Source organism: Pseudophryne corroboree, chromosome 2, assembly GCF_028390025.1.
Source record: "Pseudophryne corroboree isolate aPseCor3 chromosome 2, aPseCor3.hap2, whole genome shotgun sequence".
Classification (NCBI taxonomy): domain Eukaryota; kingdom Metazoa; phylum Chordata; class Amphibia; order Anura; family Myobatrachidae; genus Pseudophryne; species Pseudophryne corroboree.
In genome coordinates this window covers 1,042,463,783-1,042,491,155 of record NC_086445.1, presented here as the reverse complement: position 1 = coordinate 1,042,491,155, position 27,373 = coordinate 1,042,463,783, and the positions used below count along the sequence as shown (strand labels likewise).

The window sequence follows — 27,373 nt, the reverse complement described above, 5'->3', positions numbered from 1 at the left end:
CGCACCCAGCAGCCGGTATCACTGCACATTGGACGCTCCGAGCACGCACCCTGCAGCCGGTATTACTGCACATTGGACGCTCCGAGCACGCACCCTGCAGCCGGTATTACTGCACATTGGATGCTCCGAGCATGCACCCTGCAGCCGGTATTACTGCACATTGGACGCTCCGAGCACGCACCCTGCAGCCGGTATCACTGCGCATTGGACGCTCCGAGCACGCACCCTGCAGCCGGTATCACTGCGCATTGGACGCTCCGAGCACGCACCCTGCAGCCGGTATTACTGCGCATTGGACGCTCCGAGCACGCACCCTGCAGCCGGTATTACTGTGCATTGGACGCTCCGAGCACGCACCCTGCAGCCGGTATTACTGTGCATTGGACGCTCCGAGCATGCACCCTGCAGCCGGTATTACTGCACATTGGACGCTCCGAGCATGCACCCTGCAGCCGGTATTACTGCACATTGGACGCTCCGAGCATGCACCCTGCAGCCGGTATTACTGCACATTGGACGCTCCGAGCATGCACCCTGCAGCCGGTATTACTGCACATTGGACGCTCCGAGCATGCACCCTGCAGCCGGTATTACTGCACATTGGACGCTCCGAGCACGCACCCTGCAGCCGGTATTACTGCACATTGAACGCTCCGAGCACGCACCCTGCAGCCGGTATTACTGCACATTGGACGCTCCGAGCACGCACCCTGCAGCCGGTATTACTGCGCATTGGACGCTCCGAGCACGCACCCTGCAGCCGGTATTACTGCACATTGGACGCTCCGAGCACGCATCCTGCAGCCGGTATTACTGTGCATTGGACGCTCCGAGCATGCACCCTGCAGCTGGTATTACTGCACATTGGACGCTCCGAGCACGCACCCTGCAGCCGGTATTACTGTGCATTGGACGCTCCGAGTATGCACCCTGCAGCCGGTATTACTGCACATTGGACGCTCCGAGCATGCACCCTGCAGCCGGTATTACTGCACATTGGACGCTCCGAGCATGCACCCTGCAGCCGGTATTACTGCACATTGAACGCTCCGAGCACGCACCCTGCAGCCGGTAATACTGCACACTGGACGCTCCGAGCACGCACCCTGCAGCCGGTATTACTGCACATTGAACGCTCCGAGCACGCACCATGCAGCCGATATTACTGCACATTGAACGCTCCGAGCACGCACCATGCAGCCGGTATTACTGCACATTGAACGCTCCGAGCACGCACCATGCAGCCGGTATTACTGCACATTGGACGCTCCGAGCATGCACCCTGCAGCCGGTATTACTGCACATTGAACGCTCCGAGCACGCACCCTGCAGCCGGTATTACTGCACATTGGACGCTCCGAGCACGCACCCTGCAGCCGGTATTACTGCACATTGAACGCTCCGAGCACGCACCATGCAGCCGGTATTACTGCACATTGGACGCTCCGAGCACGCACCCTGCAGCCGGTATTACTGCACATTGGACGCTCCGAGCATGCACCCTGCAGCCGGTATTACTGCACATTGGACGCTCCGAGCACGCACCATGCAGCCGGTATTACTGCACATTGGACGCTCCGAGCATGCACCCTGCAGCCGGTATTACTGCACATTGGACGCTCCGAGCACGCACCCTGCAGCCGGTATTACTGCACATTGAACGCTCCGAGCACGCACCATGCAGCCGGTATTACTGCACATTGGACGCTCCGAGCACGCACCCTGCAGCCGGTATTACTGCACATTGGACGCTCCGAGCACGCACCCTGCAGCCGGTATTACTGCACATTGGACGCTCCGAGCACGCACCCTGCAGCCGGTATTACTGCACATTGGACGCTCCGAGCACGCACCCTGCAGCCGGTATTACTGCACATTGGACGCTCCGAGCACGCACCCTGCAGCCGGTATTACTGCACATTGGACGCTCCGAGCATGCACCCTGCATCCGGTATTACTGCACATTGGACGCTCCGAGCATGCACCCTGCAGCCGGTATTACTGCACATTGGACGCTCCGATGGACGCTCCGAGCATGCACCCTGCAGCCGGTATTACTGCACATTGGACGCTCCGAGCACGCACCCTGCAGCCGGTATCACTGCACATTGGACGCGCCGAGCACGCACCCTGCAGCCGGTATTACTGCACATTGGACGCTCCGAGCATGCACCCTGCAGCCGGTATTACTGCACATTGGACGCTCCGAGCACGCACCCTGCAGCCGGTATTACTGCACATTGGACGCTCCGAGCACACACCCTGCAGCCGGTATTACTGTGCATTGGACGCTCCAAGCACGCACCCTGCAGCCGGTATTACTGCACATTGGACGCTCCGAGCATGCACCCTGCAGCCGGTATTACTGCACATTGGACGCTCCGAGCACGCACCCTGCAGCCGGTATTACTGCACATTGGACGCTCCGAGCACACACCCTGCAGCCGGTATTACTGTGCATTGGACGCTCCGAGCACACACCCTGCAGCCGGTATTACTGTGCATTGGACGCTCCAAGCACGCACCCTGCAGCCGGTATCACTGCACATTGGACGCTCCGAGCACGCACCCTGCAGCCGGTATCACTGCACATTGGACGCTCCGAGCACGCACCCTGCAGCCGGTATTACTGCACATTGGACGCTCCGAGCACACACCCTGCAGCCGGTATTACTGCACATTGGACGCTCCGGGCACACACCCTGCAGCCGGTATCACTGCACATTGGACGCTCCGAGCACGCACCCTGCAGCCGGTATTACTGCACATTGGCTCTCATTCCGACTATTTCCGAGTTGTTCGCTCGTTGGCGATTTTCTCTATATTGCGATTAGTCGCTTACTGCGCATGCGCAAGGTTCGCAGAGCGCATGCGCTTAGTTATTTTACTCAAAAGTTAGGTATTTTACTCACGGCATTACGAGGATTTTTCTTCGTTCTGGTGATCGGAGTGTGATTGACAGGAAGTGGGTGTTTCTGGGCGGAAACTGGCCGTTTTATGGGAGTGTGCGAAAAAACGCAGGCGTGTCAGGGAAAAACGCGGGAGTGGCTGGAGAAACGGGGGAGTGTCTGGGCGAATGCTGGGCGTGTTTGTGACGTCAAACCAGGAACGAAACTGACTGAACTGTTTGCAGTGTAGGAGTAAGTCTCGAGCTACTCAGAAACTGCTAAGAAATTTCTATTCGCAATTCTGCTAATCTTTCGTTCGCAATTTTGCTAAGCTAAGATTCACTCCTAGTAGGCGGCGGCCTAGCGTGTGCAATGCTGCTAAAAGCAGCTAGTGAGCGTACAACTCGGAATGAGGGCCATTGGACGCTCCGAGCATGCACCCTGCAGTTTGTACAGCCGGCCGGAGCGTCCTAAGCTATACTGTACAGTATACATGGATGTATATGTTATATATATATGATAAACACTCAGCATCTCTCCAGTCCCAACTGACTGCTATCACTGTCTCTCCTTCCTCCTGCTGCCAGCTGCTGACTCATATTCTATGGCATGAAGACGGTGATATGGGCAGCTGGCTACCTCGCTCACATTTTATCATTGAGGGCTGTTGGAGGTCTAATTAGGGGTGCAGAAAACCGATAGTGTCATTTTTATCAGCACTCAGAAATATATATACAGTGGTCCAAATAGTATAGTAACAGTTCCCTGTTTATTAGCAGCCTAAGGAGTTCTTCTTTATTCTGCAAGATATTTCAGATTTTATTTGTTTGTCATTTGTGGGGCTGAACATAATTATAATTTATTATATCATTAAAATTAATAGAAATCTCATTGTCCAACACAGAATGGTTTCTAACTAGAATGGCTGCGGGAGATCCGCCAATTGTGCTTTAAACGTTAATTGACATACGGGGCACTGTGGGGGGGTTGGGGGGGAAATAGGGTACGGCACGGGTATTACACATATGTGTACATATACGTATGTGTATATTTTTTATTTATTTTTTTTAGGTTTTTTTTTATTATTTTAATTTGTTTCTTTTCTTTTGTTCGAAAATATATATATGGGTCAGTCGACTGAGTTGAATTTCGGATCTGTAAATCAGACGATCTTTAGAGATCATGATACTTACAATTGTGATGCTATTGACTGCTTATAACAGATATATCCCTTGATTAAGAACTCAACTGTACTTTTCTTGTTCTGTTTCCTTATAATACCCTACTATCTAAGATTTGAGACATATTGAACATTTATGTATGTATAACATGTATTGCTTCAATAAAAAATTTATGTTAAAAAAAAAAAAATTAATAGAAATACCAATGTAGCTTTTACATGTGATAAGCTGCTTGCCAAAGTGAGAGATTCTGCAATCTCATGACTAGACAGTTATAGAGTGTTAGCTCGTATGAGCAGGGCCCTCTGACCTGCGTCTCCCCTACATAATTATGTTAATTGCACACTTTAACGAAATAATATGCGACTTTATGTATATTAGTCTGCACTAATGTATCTTGCAGTAAGGTTTATTCTAGAGATGAGCGGGTTCGGTTCTCCGAACCGGCAGCCTCGGATCTTCCCGCCTTGCTCGGTTAACCCGAACGCCATCATCCCACTGTCGGATTCTCGCGAAATTCGTATTCTATATAAAGAGCCGCGCGTCGCCGCCATTTTCACTTGTGCATTGGAGATTGAACAGAGAGGACGTGGCTGCGTTCTCTCCCTGAAAAGCTCCGTAATCTGTGCTCAGTGTGCTGCAAATATCTGTGCTCAGTGTGCTGCAAATATCTGTGCTCAGTGTGCTTAAAATATCTACGTTCTCTGCCTGAAAACGCTCCATATCTGTGCTCAGTGTGCTGCAAATTTCTGATCAGTGTGCTGCATTGTGGGGACTGGGGACCACCAGTATATAATTATACTTATAGTAGTACAGTACAGTAGGCCATTGCTGTATCTTGCAGCTCTGTGTCACTGCATGTATCCATTCCATATCTGTGCTGCATTTTTGTGAGCAGTATATACAGTATTACAGTGCAGCATTTTGGTGACCCAACAGTATATAGTTGTGTACAGTAGGCCATTGCTGTATCTTGCAGCTCTGTGTCACTGCAAGTATCCATTCCATATCTGTGCTGCATTTTTGTGAGCAGTATATATAGTATTACAGTGCAGCATTTTGGTGACCCAACAGTATATAGTTGTGTACAGTAGGCCATTGCTGTATCTTGCAGCTCTGTGTCACTGCAAGTATCCATTCCATATTTGTGCTGCATTTTTGTGAGCAGTATATAGTAGGACAGTGCAGCATTTTGGTGACCAGCAGTATACATATATAGTACAGTACAGTAGGCCATTGCTGTATCTTGCAGCTCTGTGTTACTTCTAGTATCCTGATCAGTGCTCAATATCTGCTGCATTGTTGTGACCAGTATGTATACTGTACTGTGCAACGTGTGTTATACACCTGGTGATTATACATCCTGTAATCTGTACTGAGCGATGTGTGAGATACACCTGGGGATTATACACCCTATATTATTATTATTATTAATATTATTATCTTTTATATATATGGCGCCACAAGGGTTCTGCAGCGCCCAATTACAGAGTAACAGTTGATGACAGTATAGGACAAGTACAGGGTAAATACACAGTTACATCAGCAGATGACACTGGAATAAGTATCAGGTGGCAGAAGACTGCTGGATGTGGTACAGTTGAAGATTATTAAAGTAAGACAAAGGATAAGCACATGAGGGAAGAGGGCCCTGCTTGTGAGAGCTTACAATCTAAAGGGGAGGGGTAGACAGACATGGGTGACACAGATGGGGTACATAGAGAACGTGGAACAGAGGGTTAGGATGAGATTTGGCTGGGTTTGGTGAAGAAGTGGACCCCCAGAAGGCACAAGTCAATACTTAACATTGCAACATTTTACTGGGCTATGCAGGAGAAAATTAAAAATAGGGGGGGGGGGGGATCGATAACTTCTACCGCTTTCAATAAAGGTCAATGGAAGCTGAAATAATGGACAACTACCTCATGGAAGCCAGATACAGTATACCAAACAGTACTTAGCAGAGTTAGGAATGAGTGCTTATGAAATACAGTAACATTTTGTCATAATATTTCAGAAACTGCATGGCTGGTCTCTTGCACTCTTTTGCTCTAATACACCACCTGCTTTAGGATTTATATTCAAAAACATTATGTCTCCATAATCCCAAAAACGTCAGTCTTCTTGGAAAGTGGTTTATTCCTTTGTATGGGAAAGAGAACAAACGTTCTCAAACAACGGTTTCTCAATTTCTTTTTCCTCTGGGAAGGGATTGTGGATTCGCAGGAATATCTGAGCATTTCTGTAATCAGAAAGCAGCGACTTTCTACAAATGTTTACGAATAATTCCAGTGATTTTGTCATTTTCTTCCAGTCATTTGGACCAATAATACCATTGATTAGAACGAATAATTCCAGTGATTTTGTCATTTTCTTCCAGTGATTTGGACCAATAATACCATTGATTAGAACAAATAATTCCTGTGAAATTGAGGTGTTTGTGTCGCTTAGCTTAGCCGTCCAGCGACCACAGTGCACCTCTTTTTCTCTTTTCTTTGCCTCATGTGCTGTTTGGGGCCAATTTTTTGAAGTGCCATCCTGTCTGCCACTGCAGTGCCACTCCTAGATGGGCCAGATGTTTGTGCCGCCCTCTTGGGTCACTTTGCTTAGTCATCCAGCGACCTCTGTGCAAATTTTAGGACTAAAAATAGTATTGTGAGGTGTTCAGAATAGACTGGAAATGAGTGGAAATTGTGGTTATTGAGGTTAATAATACTATAGGATCAAAATTACCCCCAAATTCTATGATTTAAGCTGTTTTTGAGTGGTTTTTGAAACAAAAAAAACACCCGGATCCAAAACACACCCGGATCCGACAAAAAAATTTCAGGGAGGTTTTGCCAAAACGCGTCCGAATCCAAAACACGGCCGAGGAACCGAATCCAAAACCAAAACACAAAACCCAAAAAATTTCCGGTGCACATCACTAGTTTATTCCCTTGTACAGCACAACAGAACCCTTGTGGCGCCTTATAAATCAAAGGTAAGAATAATAATAATTAGTATTATAATAATAGAAAGACACCTGGAATCACTAAAAGGCTGCACACAAAAAGTTTAAAAAATAATCTAATGTAAATATGACAATTACAAATATTTATATGGGGGGGAAGAACATATTATGTGTCGGTATGTGGAGCAGGGTGATATTCATTAATCATTTCCAAAGCAACAGGAGCACAAAGTCCCAGAGCAGTTTGTCCTTTGGAGAGATCACGGGTGGTGTGATACGGGACTGTGGAACTGGAAGTCTCTCTGGGGAATTAGCTTGAAAGCAATAAATTGTCCTGGAGAAGCGTTCTCATCGGTATCCGGTCTTTAGGTCGACAGTCATTAGGTTAACCACTATTGGTCGACATGGCAAAGGTCGAAACATGAAAAGGTCGACGTGCGTTTAAAAAAAACAATTAAAACTTTTTCGTACTTTACTATCCACATAGACTACGTTTTGGGATTAGTAACCTGTGCTGAGCGCAGTGAGGGGATACGGTGCACTAATTGGGGTTACCGGTCACTTTACGAAGAAAACGACACCAAAAATAAATAAAAAAACCTCATGTCGACCTTTTCTTATGTTGACCTTTTCCGTGTCGACCTCATGGCCGTGTCGACCTATTTCAGATGTAGACCTAGTCACTGTCTACCAATAGTGGTCGACCTAATTACTGTAGACCTAGTTAGGGTCTACCCAATGATCCACACCTGAAACGGGTTTGTATATTTGCTGTCCCAATATTAACAAGTCTCTATAACTCCAATGCGTTTCACCTTTATGACACACAGGTCACTCCTTGGTGACGTCTAATGCTATATACTGACTAAAATATACATTAGAATTCTCACTGGCTGTTTGGCTGCCTGTCTGCCAGGGCCACCACTTGGGGGGGGACAGCTGGTACAAGGATAAGGGGCCTGGACTTACAAAGAACTCACCATGATGTTGTTCACAAACTGCTTCCGATTCACAGACCTCTTTTTCTATAGTTATAGGCATGACATGATATGTAGATATAGGCATAAAGCTACATATACTGTCCTAGTCTGAGTAACAAAAGGCGATATTTGTGATTTCCCTTTAAGTAATTATATTAATTAATTTAATATCAAAATCTTTTACTTCACTGTAGCACATGAACCATCTATGTGGATTTTATGCAAATTTAAATCATTGATTAATTTTCCTAATGTATTTTAGCTGCGTTTCTCCTGTGGCTGCACTAATGACAAAGGAATAGTTCCTGGATCCAGAATCAGCAGAAGACAACTCGGGCAGAGACAGATTTCTCCTTTATGCAATGGTAAATGCAAATTGTGTGTAATATGATCATAATGTCTAATATTGCAATCGTCATACTTACATTAGAAAATCATAACTTATAATATTGTAATAATCAAATTTACGTAACATTGTCACAATATGTAATACTGTAATAATCATGCTTACATGAGATTATCATAATGTGCAATAATCACATTAACGAAACACTGCATTAATTTGTTATTACATTATCATAATGTGTGATAGTGTAATACTCACATTTAGATAACATTGGGGGTAATTCCAAGTTGATCGCAGCAGGACATTTTTTAGCAGTTGGGCAAAACCATGTGCACTGCAGGGGAGGCAGATATAACATGTGCAGAGAGAGTTAGATTTGGGTGGGTTATTTTGTTTCTGTGCAGGGTAAATACTGGCTGCTTTATTTTTACGCTGCAATTTAGATTGCAGATTGAACACACCCCACCCAAATCTAACTCTCTCTGCACATGTTACATCTGCCTCCCCTGCAGTGCACATGGTTTTGCCCAACTGCTAAAAAATTTCCTGCTGCGATCAACTTGGAATTACCCCCATTATCATAATGGCCCTCATTCCGAGTTGTTCGCTCGCTAGCTGCTTTTAGCAGCATTGCACACGCTAGGCCGCCGCCCTCTGGGAGTGTATCTTAGCTTAGCAGAATAGCGAACAAAAGATTAGCAGAATTGCTACTAAATAATTCCCTGCAGTTTCTGAGTAGCTCCAGACCTACTCCTAGATTGCGATCAGCTCGGTCCGTTTTGTTCCTGGTTTGACGTCACAAATACGCCCTGCGTTCGGCCAGCCACTCCCCCGTTTCTCCAGACACTCCCGCGTTTTTCCCTGGCACGCCTGCGTTTTTTAGCACACTCCCTGAAAACGCTCAGTTACCACCCAGAAACACCCACTACCTGTCAATCATTCACCGATCAGCAGAGTGACTGAAAAGCGCCGCAGGATCCACAGCAAAACTGCTAAGTTTTTAGTTAAATAACTAAGCGCATCATAGCGAAAATCGGCAACGAGCGAACAACTCGGAATGACCCCCAATGTGTGATAGTGTAATACTCACATTTAGATAACACTAGCGGCGTTGGCAAAGATTTTAAGAATGTCTGTTTACCAAAATAAATGTAAATATTAAACACACAGTATAAATAACATTGTAGACAGCTGAGTACCCGTGCTTCACTACGGGATGAGGATGGGAAATTACAATGCTAGTTGTTTGTTAATATACGTTTGGTCGGAGATCTAGTATACAGGCATATCTTGCTTCCCTGACGCACTTTGTGTAGTGGCCGGACGCCTTTTTGGTCCCCCAAGGGACCCTGCTCCTCCCACTATATAACTCTCAGTCTGTGGCTTCCTGCTGCCTCCATTCCCCTCCTCACATCATGTCACTGCCCCTGTCACATGCAGCCCTGTCCTCACTGACACATCACTCATCTCCTGATATACTCTGTGCTGCTGGGGACCCTGCTCCTCCCACTATATAACTCTCAGTCTGTGGCTTCCTGCTGCCTCCATTCCCCTCCTCACATCATGTCACTGCCCCTGTCACATGCAGCCCTGTCCTCACTGACACATCACTCATCTCCTGATATACTCTGTGCTGCTGGGGACCCTGCTCCTCCCACTATATAACTCTCAGTCTGTGGCTTCCTGCTGCTTCCATTCCCCTCCTCACATCATGTCACTGCCCCTGTCACATGCAGTCCTGTCCTCACTGACACATCACTCATCTCCTGATATACTCTGTGCTGCTGGGGACCCTGCTCCTCCCACTATATAACTCTCAGTCTGTGGCTTCCTGCTGCCTCCATTCCCTCCTCACATCATGTCACTGCCCCTGTCACATGCAGCCCTGTCCTCACTGACACATCACTCATCTCCTGATATACTCTGTGCTGCTGGGGACCCTGCTCCTCCCACTATATAACTCTCAGTCTGTGGCTTCCTGCTGCTTCCATTCCCCTCCTCACATCATGTCACTGCCTCTGTCACATGCAGTCCTGTCCTCACTGACACATCACTCATCTCCTGATATACTCTGTGCTGCTGGGGACCCTGCTCCTCCCACTATATAACTCTCAGTCTGTGGCTTCCTGCTGCCTCCATTCCTCACCTCACATCATGTCACTGTCCCTGTCACATGGTGCCCTGTCCTCACTGACACATCACTCATCTCCTGATATACTCTGTGCTGCTGGGGGTCCCTGCTCCTCCCACTATATAACTCTCAGTCTGTGGCTTCCTGCTGCCTCCATTCCCCTCCTCATATCATGTCACTGCCCCTGTCAGATGCAGCCCTGTCCTCACTGACACATCACTCATCTCCTGATATACTCTGTGCTGCTGCCTCCATTCCCCTCCTCACATCATGTCACTGCCCCTGTCACATGCAGCCCTGTCATCACTGACACATCTCTCATCTCCTGATATACTCTGTGCTGCTGGGACCCTGCTCCTCCCACTATATAACTCTCAGTCTGTGGCTTCCTGCTGCTCCATTCCCTCCTCACATCATGTCACTGCCCCCTGTCAAATGCAGCCCTGTCCTCACTGACACATCACTTATCTCCTGATATACTCTGTGCTGCTGGGGACCCTGCTCCTCCCACTATATAACTCTCAGTCTGTGGCTTCCTGCTGCCTCCATTCCCCTCCTCACATCATGTCACTGCCCCTGTCACATGCAGCCCTGTCCTCACTGACACATCACTTATCTCCTGATATACTCTGTGCTGCTGGGGACCCTGCTCCTCCCACTATATAACTCTTAGTCTGTGGCTTCCTGCTGCCTCCGTTCCCCTCCTCACATCATGTCACTGCCCCTGTCACATGCAGCCCTGTCCTCACTGACACATCACTCATCTCCTGATATACTCTGTGCTGCTGGGGTACACTGCTCCTCCTACTATATAACTCTCAGTCAGTGCCGTAACTAGGCATTTTAGCGCTGTGTGCAAGAACTGACATTGGCGCCCCCCCCCGTACAAGATAGGCGCAGTGCGCGCCGTAGTCGCGCGAAAAATATATAGGGGCGTGGCTTCACAGGAAGGGACGTGGCAACAAAATAATAGCAATTCACACTACGGTGCACAGTAGTCTCCATTATTCAAATTACGCTGCACAGTAGCGCCACTACACCAGGTAGAGCCCCTTTTATACATTACAATAGACAGCGTCCCCCTTTTTACACATTGCGGCAGCCAGGACCCCTTTTTACACATTACGGCAGCCAGTCCCCCTTTTTACACATTGCGGCAGCCAGTCCCACTTTTTACACATTGCGGCAGCCAGGACCCCTTTTTACACATTGCGGCAGCCAGGACCCCTTTTTACACGTTGCGGCAGCCAGACCCCTTTTTACACATTGCGGCAGCCAGGACCACTTTTTACACATTGCGGCAGCCAGGACCACTTTTTACACATTGCGGCAGACGGGACCCCTTTTTACGCATTGCGGCAGATGGGACCCCTTTTTACGCATTGCGGCAGCCAGTCCCCCTTTTTACACATTGCGGCAGACGGGACCCCTTTTTACACATTGCGGCAGACGGGACCCCTTTTTACACATTGCGGCAGATGGGACCCCTTTTTACGCATTGCGGCAGATGGGACCCCTTTTTACGCATTGCGGCAGATGGGACCCCTTTTTACACATTGCGGCAGATGGGACCCCTTTTTACACATTGCGGCAGACGGGACCCCTTTTTACACATTGCGGCAGATGGGACCCCTTTTTACACATTGCGGCAGATGGGACCCCTTTTTACACATTGCAGCAGATGGGACCCCTTTTTACACATTGCAGCAGATGGGACCCCTTTTTACACATTGCGGCAGATGGGACCCCTTTTTACACATTGCGGCAGATGGGACCCCTTTTTACACATTGCGGCAGATGGGACCCCTTTTTACACATTGCGGCAGATGGGACCCCTTTTTACACATTGCGGCAGATGGGACCCCTTTTTACACATTGCGGCAGCCAGGACCCCTTTTTACACATTGCGGCAGCCAGACCCCTTTTTACACATTGCGGCAGCCAGGACCACTTTTTACACATTGCGGCAGCCAGGACCACTTTTTACACATTGCGGCAGACGGGACCCCTTTTTACGCATTGCGGCAGATGGGACCCCTTTTTACGCATTGCGGCAGCCAGTCCCCCTTTTTACACATTGCGGCAGACGGGACCCCTTTTTACACATTGCGGCAGACGGGACCCCTTTTTACACATTGCGGCAGATGGGACCCCTTTTTACGCATTGCGGCAGATGGGACCCCTTTTTACGCATTGCGGCAGATGGGACCCCTTTTTACACATTGCGGCAGATGGGACCCCTTTTTACACATTGCGGCAGACGGGACCCCTTTTTACACATTGCGGCAGATGGGACCCCTTTTTACACATTGCAGCAGATGGGACCCCTTTTTACACATTGCAGCAGATGGGACCCCTTTTTACACATTGCGGCAGATGGGACCCCTTTTTACACATTGCGGCAGATGGGACCCCTTTTTACACATTGCGGCAGATGGGACCCCTTTTTACACATTGCGGCAGATGGGACCCCTTTTTACACATTGCAGCAGATGGGACCCCTTTTTACACATTGCAGGAGAGAGAGAGAGAGAGAGAGAGACATACTTACCTTCTCCCCGCTGACAGGCTCCTCGTGCAGCTTCCTCTCCGTGCAGTGTGAAGTCAGTTGAGAAGGAGGAGGAGGGAGGGGGGAGCAGAGAGCCGCAGCAGCGCTATTTGATTGGTAGTAAGCGCTGCTGCAGCATCCCCCTCTCCTTCTGTATTGGCTGCCTGGCGCTGCTGTGGATGCATCCCAGCATCCACAGCAGCGCCAGGCAGCCAATACAGAAGGAGAGGGGGATGCTGCAGCAGCGCTTACTACCAATCAAATAGCGCTGCTGCGGCTCTCTGCTCCCCCTCCCTCCTCCTCCGCTGCCCGGCGCTCCTGTCTTCTCTCCTCCAGCGCGGCGCACGGCGCAGTCACAGAGGCGGCATGTAATGAGTCAATTTGACTCATTACATGCCGCTGGCCGTGCGCCCCCAGGGCAACTGCGCTGTGTGCCAAGCCCCCTTGGCACACACGTAGTTACGGCCCTGCTCTCAGTCTGTGGCTTCCTGCTGCCTCCATTCCCCTCCTCACATCATGTCACTGCCCCTGTCACATGCAGCCCTGTCCTCACTGACACATCACTCATCTCCTGATATACTCTGTGCTGCTGAGGACCCTGCTCCTCCCACTATATAACTCTCAGTCTGTGGCTTCCTGCTGCTTCCATTCTCCTCCTCACATCATGTCACTGCACCTGTCACATGCAGCCCTGTCCTCACTGACACATCACTCATCTCCTGATATACTCTGTGCTGCTGGGGACCCTGCTCCTCCCACTATATAACTCTCAGTCTGTGGCTTCCTGCTGCCTCCATTCTCCTCCTCACATCATGTCACTGTCCCTGTCACATGCAGCCCTGTCCTCACTGACACATCACTCATCTCCTGATATACTCTGTGCTGCTGGGGACCCTGCTCCTCCCACTATATAACTCTCAGTCTGTGTCTTCCTGCTGCCTCCATTCCCCTCCTCACATCATGTCACTGCCCCTGTCACATGCAGCCCTGTCCTCACTGACACATAACTTATCTCCTGATATACTCTGTGCTGCTTGGGCCCCTGCTCCTCCCACTATATAAATCAGCCTGTGACTCCCTGCTGCCTCCATTCCCTTCCTCACATCATGTCACTGCCCCTGTCACATGCAGCCCTGTCCTCACTGACACATCACTCATCTCCTGATATACTCTGTGCTGCTGGGGACCCTGCTCCTCCTACTATATAACTCTCAGTCTGTGACTTCCTGCTGCCTCCATTCCCCTCCTCACATCATGTCACTGCCCCTGTCACATGCAGCCCTGTCCTCACTGACACATCACTCATCTCCTGATATACTCTGTGCTGCTGGGGACCCTGCTCCTCCCACTATATAACTCTCAGTCTGTGGCTTCCTGCTACCTCCATTCCCCTCCTCACATCATGTCACTGCACCTGTCACATGCAGCCCTGTCCTCACTGACACATCACTCATCTCCTGATATACTCTGTGCTGCTGGGGACCCTGCTCCTCCCACTATATAACTCTCAGTCTGTGGCTTCCTGCTGCCTCCATTCCCCTCCTCACATCATGTCACTGCACCTGTCACATGCAGCCCTGTCCTCACTGACACATCACTCATCTCCTGATATACTCTGTGCTGCTGGGGACCCTGCTCCTCCCACTATATAACTATCAGTCTGTGGCTTCCTGCTGCTTCCATTCTCCTCCTCACATCATGTCACTGCACCTGTCACATGCAGCCCTGTCCTTACTGACACATCCCTCATCTCCTGATATACTCTGTGCTGCGGGGGACCCTGCTCCTCCCACTATATAACGCTCAGTCTGTGTCTTCCTGCCGCCTCCATTCTCCTCCTCACATCATGTCACTGCCCCTGTCACATGCAGTCCTGTACTCACTGACACATCCCTCATCTCCTGATATACTCTGTACTGCTGGGGGACTCTGCTCCTCCCACTATATAACTCTCAGTCTGTGGCTTCCTGTTGCCTCCATTCCCCTCCTCACATCATGTCACTGCACCTGTCACATGCAGCCCTGTCCTCACTGACACATCACTCATCTCCTGATATACTCTGTGCTGCTGGGGACCCTGCTCCTCCCACTATATAACTATCAGTCTGTGGCTTCCTGCTGCTTCCATTCTCCTCCTCACATCATGTCACTGCACCTGTCACATGCAGCCCTGTCCTTACTGACACATCCCTCATCTCCTGATATACTCTGTGCTGCGGGGGACCCTGCTCCTCCCACTATATAACTCTAAGTCTGTGTCTTCCTGCCGCCTCCATTCTCCTCCTCACATCATGTCACTGCCCCCATCACTGACATATCATGCATTTCCTGATATACTCTGTACTGCTGGCCCATCCCTAGAGGTCAGTGGTGCAAGTGTGTGGGTACGGGTGGGTACGGCGTACCCGTAAGAATTTAGCCGTGGGTACGCCGTACCCACACCGACAGGCCGCCGCTCCTCTTCCCTCCCTCCCTCTGCTGCTCCCCGCCACACCCGCCGCACCGCCGCTGATGTGAGGGAAGGAGAGCGCAGCCTGCGCCTCTCCTTCCCCTCAGTCTCCGGCGGGAGTCTAAGTTTAAAGCAGCGCCGATCCGTGAGCCAATCATAGCGCGCGGTGCGAGCTCTGATTGGCTCACGGATCGGCGCTGAATTAAACTGAGACACCCGCCGGAGACTGAGGGGAAGGAGAGGCGCAGGCTGCGCTCTCCTCCCCTCACATAGACAGGACGGCTGCGGTGAGCAGGGGGGGGCATGTATACCTGGCACTGGGGGATATCTGGCACTGGAGGTGGGGGGCATGTATACCTGGCACTGGAGGATATCTGGCACTGGGGGGGGGGCATGTATACCTGGCACTGGGGGATATCTGGCACTGGAGGTGGGGGGCATGTATACCTGGCACTGGAGGATATCTGGCACTGGGGGGGCATGTATAGTATACCTGGCACTGGGGGATATCTGGCACTGGGGGGGGGGCATGTATACCTGACACTGGGGGATATCTGGCACTGGAGGTGGGGGGCATGTATACCTGGCACTGGAGGATATCTGGCACTGGGGGGGCATGTATACCTGGCACTGGGGGATATCTGGCACTGGGGGGGGCATGTATACCTGACACTGGGGGATATCTGGCACTGGGGGGGCATGTATACCTGGCACTGGGGGATATCTGGCACTGGGGGGGCATGTATACCTGGCACTGGGGGCATATCTGGCACTGGGGGGGGCATGTATACCTGACACTGGGGGATATCTGGCACTGGGGGGGGCATGTATACCTGGCACTGGGGGCATATCTGGCACTGGGGGGCATGTATACCTGGCACTGGGAGCATATCTGGCACTGGGGGGGCATGTATACCTGGCACTGGGGGCATATCTGGCATTGGGGGCATGTATACCTGGCACTGGGGGCATATCTGGCATTGGGGGGCATGTATACCTGGTACTGGGGGCATATCTGGCACTGGGGGGGCATGTATACCTGGCACTGGGGGGATATCTGTGTCAAAGTCGAAAAATATTGCAGAACACACAGCACGTATAAACTACACACACATGCCCACTGCGCGTGCACCTGTTCTGCCGTGTGTGCACATATCCGCAATTTGCGTATGGTCGCTCCAGCGGACCTGCGCGTGGTATGGGTATTTACGGCAGAGTTTGTGTACGCATGGAGGGCCATCAGAACACATTACATATTTAATCCAAATATTGCACAATGTACACATAGTCTCCTTGCACCACATCAGAAAGTTATAGCTGTTTAAATGGTTGCAGAACAAAGGGATTCACCTTTACAGGATAAGAGGGGACAGACTAAGGTTATAAGGTGGTGTTTGGTATCCAGCTGTAGGGTATTTTAAGGGAAACATTCCGGTGTTGGTCTGCGGAAGATCGCATGTTCCTGCGGATAGTTATGTGCAGAAGCAGAATATAGATATAAACTGTATTTACTGTATATTATGTATGCGGCGGGAATCCAGAGGAGACCACCCACAAGAGCAGTTGAGAAAGACATCGCCTACCTATTCAAATCAACCTATGACCTCTCCTGTACTGTAAAAGTGCATTCCTGTGTCCAATGGACAAAGGGATTACAGTATCCATTTTATTGCTTTTGGAAGCCTTGTATAAATAAAGCCTGCTGCAGCCTGGCCACACACAAGACTCACAACGTTATCTAATTGATGACGGAGGACTGGACCAGGAAGCGCACGCGAATATTCTCACGTATGTACATTGACCTGTAGCCATTATTCTGTTATATATATTGCCTTGTATTGTAGTGTATAATTTGTATTGTAAACCCCCTTTCAGAAATAATCCACTGTGGTGTCAGAACCCAGCGGTTAATCACAATTGGTGTCGTGTGCTCATTGCCCTGCTAAGGTTTAAAGTGTATTATTATTATTATTGCATTGAATTGCTGTAGAAGGTTTTAAGTGTATCTCTGGGTGTGTACGCGCTGTGAGTACTTTGTACCGTCAGCGCGGCGTGTGTACGCAAAGTCCGTACACTGTACGGGACTCTGTACGCTAATAGCGTAAAAGGTGCGTAGATTGTGAATTAAGTATAGCGGCCGCAGCGGCTAAAGGTTTAAAGTGTATTGACGGTGTGTTTAAGGTATAGCTTTCATTCCTGTAAAGATAATCAGCTTGATCAATTGGGGGCATCGTCCGATTTTCCACAGTTTTACTGCTTAACAGGTCACAAGCAGACATAATCTATCTGCATAAGGGTAGACAGGGATCCTACGTATCCTTTTCTTGGTCGGTGGATATACTGAAAACCCTACTTAATTGCTGATTAGATGGTGTCTGCTCTGTATGGTTTGTAGGGATGCTGGTAAGAACTCGTAAGGTAAGCAGGTAAAAAGTTATTTAAAATCTGTGAATTTATTTTTGGCGCCAAATGCGTACACAACAAAAGCGTACACCCATACCCTGTGCATACTCTCCCACATTGTTGCCATAACTAGATTCATAATATAAATATTAAGGAAGTAAGTGTAAAACACAAACGCAGTCTGGCCTAGTTATAAAGGTTTATACAGAAAAGAAACTGTGTGGCGTGTTGTGAGTGATTATAGTTAATATTGCTCACATTTATAGAAATTGTGTTAGTTGTTTTATTGCGTCCGCACATTGGTACACGTGGTACGGAACGTGAGGACAGCATACACAAAACGTGCACGTAGTGCAAGGCCGCACACTTGGCATTAAGGTACGCACGGTTGCGTAATTACGCAAGCTTGCGTAGCGTTGTGTGCGCATAATAAAACCACACGATAGTTCGTATAGTTTAAAGGTGGGATAGTAGCCAGGCTACAATAACACAAGATTGCCCAGTTTCCAAAGTTTAGTATAAAACCCTTATTTACTGTATTGCCTCTGGGAATAAAGCTGCTTGTCTGAATGATAATTTTCTGTACAGAAAAAGAAAGTGTATTTGAGTGAGCGAATGCAGGAGTGAGTGTATACTGAACCCAAGTACTAGGTGAACTAGGTGGACTACTAGGTGGTCTAGGTGTGCACACTGGGTTAGTAGAGACCCGGTGGCGTAGGGTTCGCAACCCTGCTTTATTAAGAGTGGACTAGGTGGTCTTGGTGGACTGAGTGGTATCCCATATAACTCTAGGTGGTCTACTAGGTGGTACTAGGTGGTCTACAACAATCGTAGGGCATATAGATAACTAGTATCTATAGGCTGTGCTATTGCATCACATGTCCGTTTGTTCTGCATAGCGCAACGTGATATTATTGTGTTACATTTGCTGTGGAAGAGCATACGCAGACGTGATTGTATAGACAAAGGGGTTTTTGTTTGATAACCTGGTGGGCTTCACTGGAAAAGGGTGAAGGATAGATTGTGAATTAAGTATAGCGGCCGCAGCGGCTAAAGGTTTAAAGTGTATTTACGGTGTGTTTAAGGTATAGCTTTTATTCCTGTAAAGATAATCAGCATTATCATCTGGCACTGGGGGGGCATGTATACCTGGCACTGGGGGATATCTGGCACTGGGGGGGCATGTATACCTGGCACTGGGGGCATATCTGGCACAGGCGGGCATGTATACCTGGCACTGGGGGATATCTGGCACAGGGGGGCATGTATACCTGGCACTGGGGGATATCTGGCACTGGGGGGACATGTATACCTGGCACTGGGGGATATCTGGCACTGGGGGGGCATGTATACCTGGCACTGGGGGCATATCTGGCACTGGGGGGCATGTATACCTGGCACTGGGGGATATCTGGCACTTGGGGGGGGGGCATGTATACCTGGCACTGGGAGCATATCTGGCACTGGGGGGGGCATGTATACCTGGCACTGGGGGATATCTGGCACTGGGGGGGCATGTATACCTGGCACTGGGGGATATCTGGCACTGGGGGGGCATGTATACCTGGCACTGGGGGATATCTGGCACTGGGGGGCATGTATACCTGGCACTGGGGGCATATCTGGCACTGGGGGGCATGTATACCTGGCACTGGGGGATATCTGGCACTGGGGGGGCATGTACACCTGGCACTGGGGGGGCATGTATACCTGGCACTGGGGGATATCTGGCACTGGGGGGGCATGTATACCTGGCACTGGGGGATATCTGGCACTGGGGGGGGGGCATGTATACCTGGCACTGGGGGATATCTGGCACTGGGGGGGGGCATGTATACCTGGCACTGGGAGCATATCTGGCACTGGGGGGGCATGTATACCTGGCAATGGGGGATATCTGGCACTGGGGGGGGCATGTATACCTGGCACTGGGGGATATATGGCACTGGGGGGGGGGGGGCATGTATACCTGGCACTGAGAGCATATCTGGCACTGGGGGGGCATGTATACCTGGCACTGGGGGATATCTGGCACTGGGGGGGGCATGTATACCTGGCACTGGGGATATCTGGCACTGGGGGGGCATGTATACCTGGCACTGGGGGCATATCTGGCACTGGGGGGGGACATGTGTATCTGGCACTGGGAGCATATCTGGCACTGGGGGGCATGTATACCTGGCACTGGGAGCATATCTGGCACTGGGGGGACATGTGTATCTGGCACTGGGGGTATATCTGGCACTGGGGGGGCATGTGCATCTGGCACTGGGGGACATGTGTATCTGGCACTGGGGGCATATCTGGCACTGCAGAGACATGTGTATCTGGCACTGGGGCATATCTGACACTGGGGGCATATCTGGCAATGGGGGCATACTTGTGTATCTGGCACTGGGGGCATTTCTGTATCTGGCACTGGGGGCATACTTGTGTATCTGGCACTGGGGGCATTTCTGTATCTGGCACTGGGAGGCAATGTATATCTGGCACTCTGGGGGAATTTGTGCTTCTGGCCCTGTGATGCAATGTGTATCTGGCACTCTGGGGGCATTTGTGTATCTGGCCCTGTGGGGTAATGTGTATCTGGCACTGTGAGGCAATGTATATCTGGCACTCTGGGGGCATTTGTGCATCTGGCACTGTGGGGCAATGTGTATCTGGCACTCTGGGGGCATTTGTGTATCTGGCCCTGTGGGGTAATGTGTATCTGGCACTGTGAGGCAATGTATATCTGGCACTCCGGGGGCATTTGTGCATCTGGCACTGTGGGGCAATGTGTATCTGGCACTCTGGGGGCATTTGTGTATCTGGCCCTGTGGGGTAATGTGTATCTGGCACTGTGAGGCAATGTATATCTGGCACTCTGGGGGCATTTGTGCATCTGGCCCTGTGGGGCAATGTGTATCTGGCACTGTGAGGCAATGTATATCTGGCACTCTGGGGGCATTTGTGCATCTGGCACTCTGGGGGCATTTGTGTATCTGGCCCTGTGGGGCAATGTGTATCTGGCACTGTGGGGCAATGTATATCTAGCATTGTGGGGCACTGTGTATCTGGCACTGTGGGGCAATGTATATCTGGCACTGTGGGGCAATGTATATCTGGCACTGTGGGGCACTGTGTATCTGGCACTGTGGGGGCACTGTGTATATGGCACTGTGGGGGCACTGTGTATCTGGCACTGTGGGGCACTGTGTATCTGGCACTGTGGGGCAATGTGTATCTGTCACTGTGGGGCAATGTGTATCTGTCACTGTGGGGCACTGTGTATCTGGCACTGTAAGGCAATGTGTATCTGGCGCTATAGTCATCATATTTTTATAACATTAATAGGATGTGGAATAATCTAATAAACATAATTTCAAAATGGAAATTCGGCCACCTACGGATAAATACTCCAGAGTAGTCAATTAGACTAGACTGACAGCACTGTACATAGGTCCCACAAGTGGGCTGAAGTCATAATAAAAATTCATACGATAAAAAATGCTAGAAGAAAATATGACATAATCCAGAGGTTCTCCTCAACAGTCCAGGTTTTAGGTATAGCCATGGTTCAGCACAGATGGTTAAATCAAATTGACTGAGGCGCTAATTGAGTCACCTGTGGCCAAGCATGGATACATTTAAAACCTGGACCTTGAGCCTTGAGGACCGCGTTTGGGAACCTCTGATGTAAACGATTCTATCTGGAGGTATGACAAAATGATGGAGCTGACATCTAATCACACGCTCAGATTTCAATCTCATAATCTCATGGACATAACGTACCTCCAGATTCTAGAATCGATAGCAAACGATCACACTTCCTCTGCCTGGCATTTTGGATACCTCCAGGACCTTTAAGTAAGGTCACTCCCATCCTTTTCATTTGAATTGTTATTTTAAAATGTGACAATTTAGGGTGTGATATATTGGAGGGACGATTTTATGCCATCTTTGGGTATGAATGTAGATTTCTGACGTGCTTTGATAAACTGGAGTGTAGCTCTACCTAGCTCAGTGCTTTCGTGGTGTGTAAGTCCAGAGATGCTGCCCAGTTGCCACACTAGACGTTCTGGTCTTTCCCCTTGATCACTCAACACCCAGATCACACTTCTTTGGCCAATGAAATCTGATAAATCAATAAACATACATATTCTAAGATCATGAGCTGATTGAATGTTCCAGTATGTCCGATATAAGATCTGATTGATCTCCATCAGGTTTTATCAACATTGCCGGTTAGTTTGGTGAGAATGAAACTAGTCCTCATCGTTCCATGAGTATCCATCACAAGCAATGAGTAGTTATTTGTAGCATTAAATCAAGGTATTTTTAGCCTATGTAAAACTATTGTAAATTGTTATCTTTCTCCTTTGTCAATATATCAAGAGGAGGACGCAGAGACCCCCGCCAGGACAGCACAGACACTGCGAGAAATGTTTCAGCAAGAATTGCCAAGCCCCCATCAACACTGGTGTCTCCTGCGTGATGATCAACTGCCACTTGCACTGTGGCGCCAGGTTCCACCTATGCAAAGAAGAGGAACACCACCTGTTATGCACCAATGAATGGGTCCCCTGCCTCAACTCTATGTTTGGCTGCCCCTTCTACATGTCTCGCAGCAAGCAGGCAAGGCACCTGAGGGTTTGCCCGGCCAGTGTGGTCTGTTGCTCCATGGAATGGAATCGCTGGCCTATAATTGACAAGGATCAAGCACTCTATAAGAATATTCTGAAGGAAGAAGACCGAGAGGAACGTCTGGATGTGGCCTTATCTCTCAGGGATCAAAAGATTCTCTTTGGCTCCCTTAAAATGGCCGAACTTTTCCCAGAGCTCTCCGAACACCCCAAAAACACAATAAACGTGGAAACACCTAACATGGACGTGGAAGCTGTAGGGGGATATGATCTTCAAAATGGAGGAAACTTGGTGACGAACAGTGATGGAATGGTTGAGCTCACTCAATATGAACGTGAGGCTCTGGCTCGGGGGCAGGATAGCATAGATATAGAGAAGTTCAAACAATGGGAAAATATTTTTAGCAAAGAAAAATTAGCAGCCAAGTGTCTGGAGACAAATACTGAACAAAACAGTAGCCCGTCAGCAAGCACTAGTAAGCCACCTGACCACAAAGCCAACGTAAAAGTAGAAAACAATCAAGAACCAAAGGAAGTACTAAAAAATGAGGTGGCCATGCGACTGGAGATAACAGGCTTGGCTCCATGGCAAGAGGGTGTCCTAGAACGACTGAAATCTGAAGTGGATTGTGGAAGTTACAACATGTACTTAGTGCACCATGGCAGCATGCTCATCCGATTTGGGCAGATGGCTGCCTGTACCCCTAAAGACAAGGACTTTGTTTATGGAAATCTGGAGGCCCAGACAGTGAAGACCGTGTGCACCTTCAAAGTGCCAACAAGCTACTGCGGCAGAAAAGCCAAACTTGGGGATGATCGTCCCAAGAGGGATAAAGCGCAGAAGCTGGTGGACACCTCTGACCTTGGGGTCCTGGCAGAAGACTTGCCACTTTCTGACATTGTAAACACCACCTTGCTATGTGCCCTTGAGAGGGAGCTGAAGGGTCATGCCGTATCGGAGATGAAGGCCCTTGATGGGTTGCTTATTGACTTTCCAACACAGACTTATAATTTTGGCTTAGATCCATTCTCTGATAAGACAGTTTTATTAGATCTTCTGGCTGAAAAGAATATGAAAAATGTAGGCCTTTACCTGGACATAGAGAGTGATTGTGTAAACAGGAGGCACAATAAGAGTACTTCCTCCTTCACGTTCTCCTGTAACCTCTTCTTCCGCAGAGATGAGTTTGCCTCACACTTTAAGAATGTCCACTCTGACATACAGCCCTGCCTCAGTGGTTGGTTCCAGCAGCGTTGCCCCCTATCTTACCTTGGTTGCACCTTCTTGCAAAACAGATTTCGGCCTGCAGGTTTAAGGTCACAGGTCATCTACAGCAAGCAGCTGAAGACATTTGCACTGAGGCCGCAGGTTGATTGCTCTTTGTATGAGGGAGTGAGGCCCAACCTTTCAAGGAGCCATCGAGGAAAGAGCAAAGATTCCCTAACCAGCCTCCCATTGGAGATCCTTCAGCATATTGCCGCGTTCCTGGACAGTTTCAGCCTTTGCCAGCTCTCCCAAGTGTCTACTCTCATGAGAGATGTCTGCGCCATGTTGTTGCAAGAGAGGGGGATGGTTCATTTGTTCTGGGAGAAGAAGACTTACTCACATGGGGGGACTTCATGGAGATGTCGGCGAAAGGTAAGGGTCTGATCCAGGGACGGATCTAGACTTTTCTTTAGGGGGGCGGTTTACTGTTTAAACTTGACTCCTCCCTCTACAGTCCCAACTCCTCCCATCTGCAATCCTAACTCCTCCTCTCTCAATTCTGACTGAACTTTTTGAGTGAGACTGAGATAGAGCTTTGTGATTGTTCTATGTACATGTGACTGTGCTATGGGGTAATTGTATTTATTAGCCCTAGTACCCACACACCAGCAAGTGAGGGGAAAATGCTCTGTAACCCTTGCTCTCCTGGCTTCTCTGTGCTGCTGTGGTATAAGCTGCAGCGCATCGTTATGCCACAGGCTCCCCCCGAAGAGCTCTATTCTAGTCAAAAGTGGGAGTGGCTATGACTGTGATAGTGGGGGGGGGGGGCGGTCGCCCCCTTCGCCCCCCCCCCCCCCCCCCCCCCCCCCTAGATCCAGCCCTGGTCTGATCTCAGACACTGTAAAACAGATGACGGTGGCAGATTCATTTTCCATGAGTTATATTATTACTGAAATTCATCTTCGCCTTCTTAGAGAGGACAACCAATCAGAATAGTCTTATCATGCAATATCCTTCTTATGGTAACTTTAGATATAATGAAATGTCTGTAGAGATCCCATAACAGTCTCATACAGATATGTGTCCTATGTTTAACCACACTGCAGCAGACAGTCGGGCGAGTGCCTGTGATCTGTGCATGGGTCTGTAGTTAGTTCTCAGAGATGCAGAATAAAGATGCAGAATATTATTGGACGCAGGGTCTGTGGCATTCAGTGGGCATTCCTTGGAGCTAACGGGGTGGGGCAAATCACATCAAGGTGCCCCACAGACTGCCCACTTCTCCAGAGTGGTCCAGGAGGCTGGTGCACGCTCTCAGGAAACCGGGAGACTCCCTCAATCTCCGCAGTCCACGGACATTCCGGGACACTAGGCAAGTACGCTACCGGGGTCTGACCTTCTGTCCAATACTCCGTAATGCGCTATATTGTATACGGAGATATTTCACTGCAGTTAAGATGCATTTTATTTGCTTCATAGGACAAGGAGAGCGGGCGTAACATAAGGGAAAACCTATAAGTTCCCAAATTCTTGTAAAATGTGGATAAAGCAATTAAGGCAGATTGTAAATGACCACCGAAGCTTATTATGTAACATAGAAGCCATCAGCAAACATTGGTCTAGCCATGACGGAACGCAGTGTAACATGAGTGCACGGAATGCTTTCAGTGGTAATTACTGACACCAACGAGACGTCTGCACAGCATGACACTAGTATAAAGTAATGCTCCTAGGAATATCCAGCGGTATAACATTAGGTCAAAGGTCACGTAAACATAGGAAGCTGGGAATGAAGGCGCGGATAAAACGTGTTACATCCAACAGTGTATAGTCAGGGAGAGTATAATGGAGATTTACCTGGATAAAAACTGGAATTTATTGATCGTTTATTTATACAGCGCAAACAATCTTATGCGCACTGTACAGAGAGTATGTCCTCATTCACCATACGCCATGCCCCAGGGAGGCTATCTAATATTATATATACATAATAACCTGGTCCATTATACATAGGGAGAACGTGAAAACTCCACACAGATGGGGCCTTTGCCACAAACAAACCCATATCCCCAGTGCTAGCTACTGTGCAGCCATGCTGTTTATGCTCAGATCATGGAGCCAAGTAGTGTCTATGAATATATGTGCAGATATATAAAGAGGGCAGGGGATTCTGAAATGAATTGGATAACCTCTTATTATAATTTAAGCTTTGATATTGTAATAATGAATTAATTCAGAACTGTATAGAACAATGGGACTTTTACCAACTGAAATTATATTAATATATTATTATATAAGGACGGAAATGCCTAAAAATGTGTATATTTGCATCTACGCAAACACACGCCATTGGCGTCCTTGCACAGAGATCCGTCTGACTCAGAATCAGCGCTCTGGCGTCTGTATTGGGGAGATGATGACTTTGCCAGGGGTGGATTACAATAGGAGAGCCCATTTGACCTTTGCCCGTGCCCACTAACCAGCCAGAGGGTGGGGTGTCAGGGAGATTAGTCCCAGGTTCCATCTTTAGGTATTGGATCTCTGCCCACAGGTGTATTCCCAATGCTACCAGTAACAGTGCATGTTTTCCAGATCTTGCCAGTTGTGGCACATTATGTAGCACCTGTGTTTCTTATCCAAGGGGAGATGTACAAAGCCTTGGCTAGAGATAAAGTACCAGACAATCAGCTCCCAACTGTCATGTTACAGGCTGTATTTGATAAATGACAGGAGCTGATTGGTTGGTACTTTATCTCTCTCCAAGACATTGGCCCTCATTCCGAGTTGTTCGCTCGCAAGGCGATTTTAGCAGTATTGCACACGCTAAGCCGCCGCCTACTGGGAGTGAATCTTAGCATCTTAAAATTGCGAACGATGTATTCGCAATATTGCGATTACACACCTCGTAGCAGTTTCTGAGTAGCTTCAGACTTACTCGGCATCTGCGATCAGTTCAGTGCTTGTCGTTCCTGGTTTGACGTCACAAACACACCCAGCGTTCGCCCAGACACTCCTCCGTTTCTACAGCCACTCCTGCGTTTTTTCCGGAAACGATAGCGTTTTTTCCCACACGCCCATAAAACGGCCTGTTTCCGCCCAGTAACACCCATTTCCTGTCAATCACACTACGATCGCCGGAGCGAAGAAAAAGCTGTGAGTAAAAATCCTATCTTCATAGCAAATTTACTTGGCGCAGTCGCAGTGCGGACATTGCGCATGCGCACTAAGCGGAAAATCGCTGCGATGCGATGAAATTTACCGAGCGAACAACTCGGAATGAGGGCCATAGTACATATACCTCTTAATGTGTTAGTCACTAATACTACACGTGTATTACACGGGTGTGGTTCATCAAATCGACAGTGTCTAGGTCGACAATGTTTAGGTCGACCAATATAGGTCGACAGTCACTAGGTCGACATGGATGGAAGGTCGACAGGGTTTCTAGGTCGACATGTGCTAGGTCGACAGGTCTAAAGGTCGACATGAGGATTTTTATTTATTTTTTGTGTCGTTTTCTTCGTAGAGTGACCGGGATCCCAAATTAGTGCACCGCGTCCCCTCGCATGGCTCGCTTCGCTCGCCATGCTTCGGGCATGGTGCCTTCGCTCCGCTACCGCTTCGCTCGGCACACTTTACCGTTCCAATCGTAGTCCACGTGG

General features: G+C 49.0%; 1 protein-coding gene across 2 annotated transcripts in view; it reads left to right on the top strand.

Annotated features, from left to right (window-relative positions):
• LOC135050369 (F-box only protein 40-like) overlaps window positions 1-27,373 on the top strand; it is an 81,811-nt gene that overhangs the window by 51,963 nt on the left and 2,475 nt on the right. For both annotated transcript variants that reach the window (XM_063956834.1, XM_063956833.1), the window contains 2 exons: window positions 8,265-8,367; window positions 22,257-24,143. In XM_063956834.1, coding sequence (XP_063812904.1) covers window positions 8,365-8,367; window positions 22,257-24,143 — 1,890 coding nt within the window. In that variant the 5' untranslated portion in view covers window positions 8,265-8,364. The remainder of the gene's footprint in view (window positions 1-8,264; window positions 8,368-22,256; window positions 24,144-27,373) is intronic.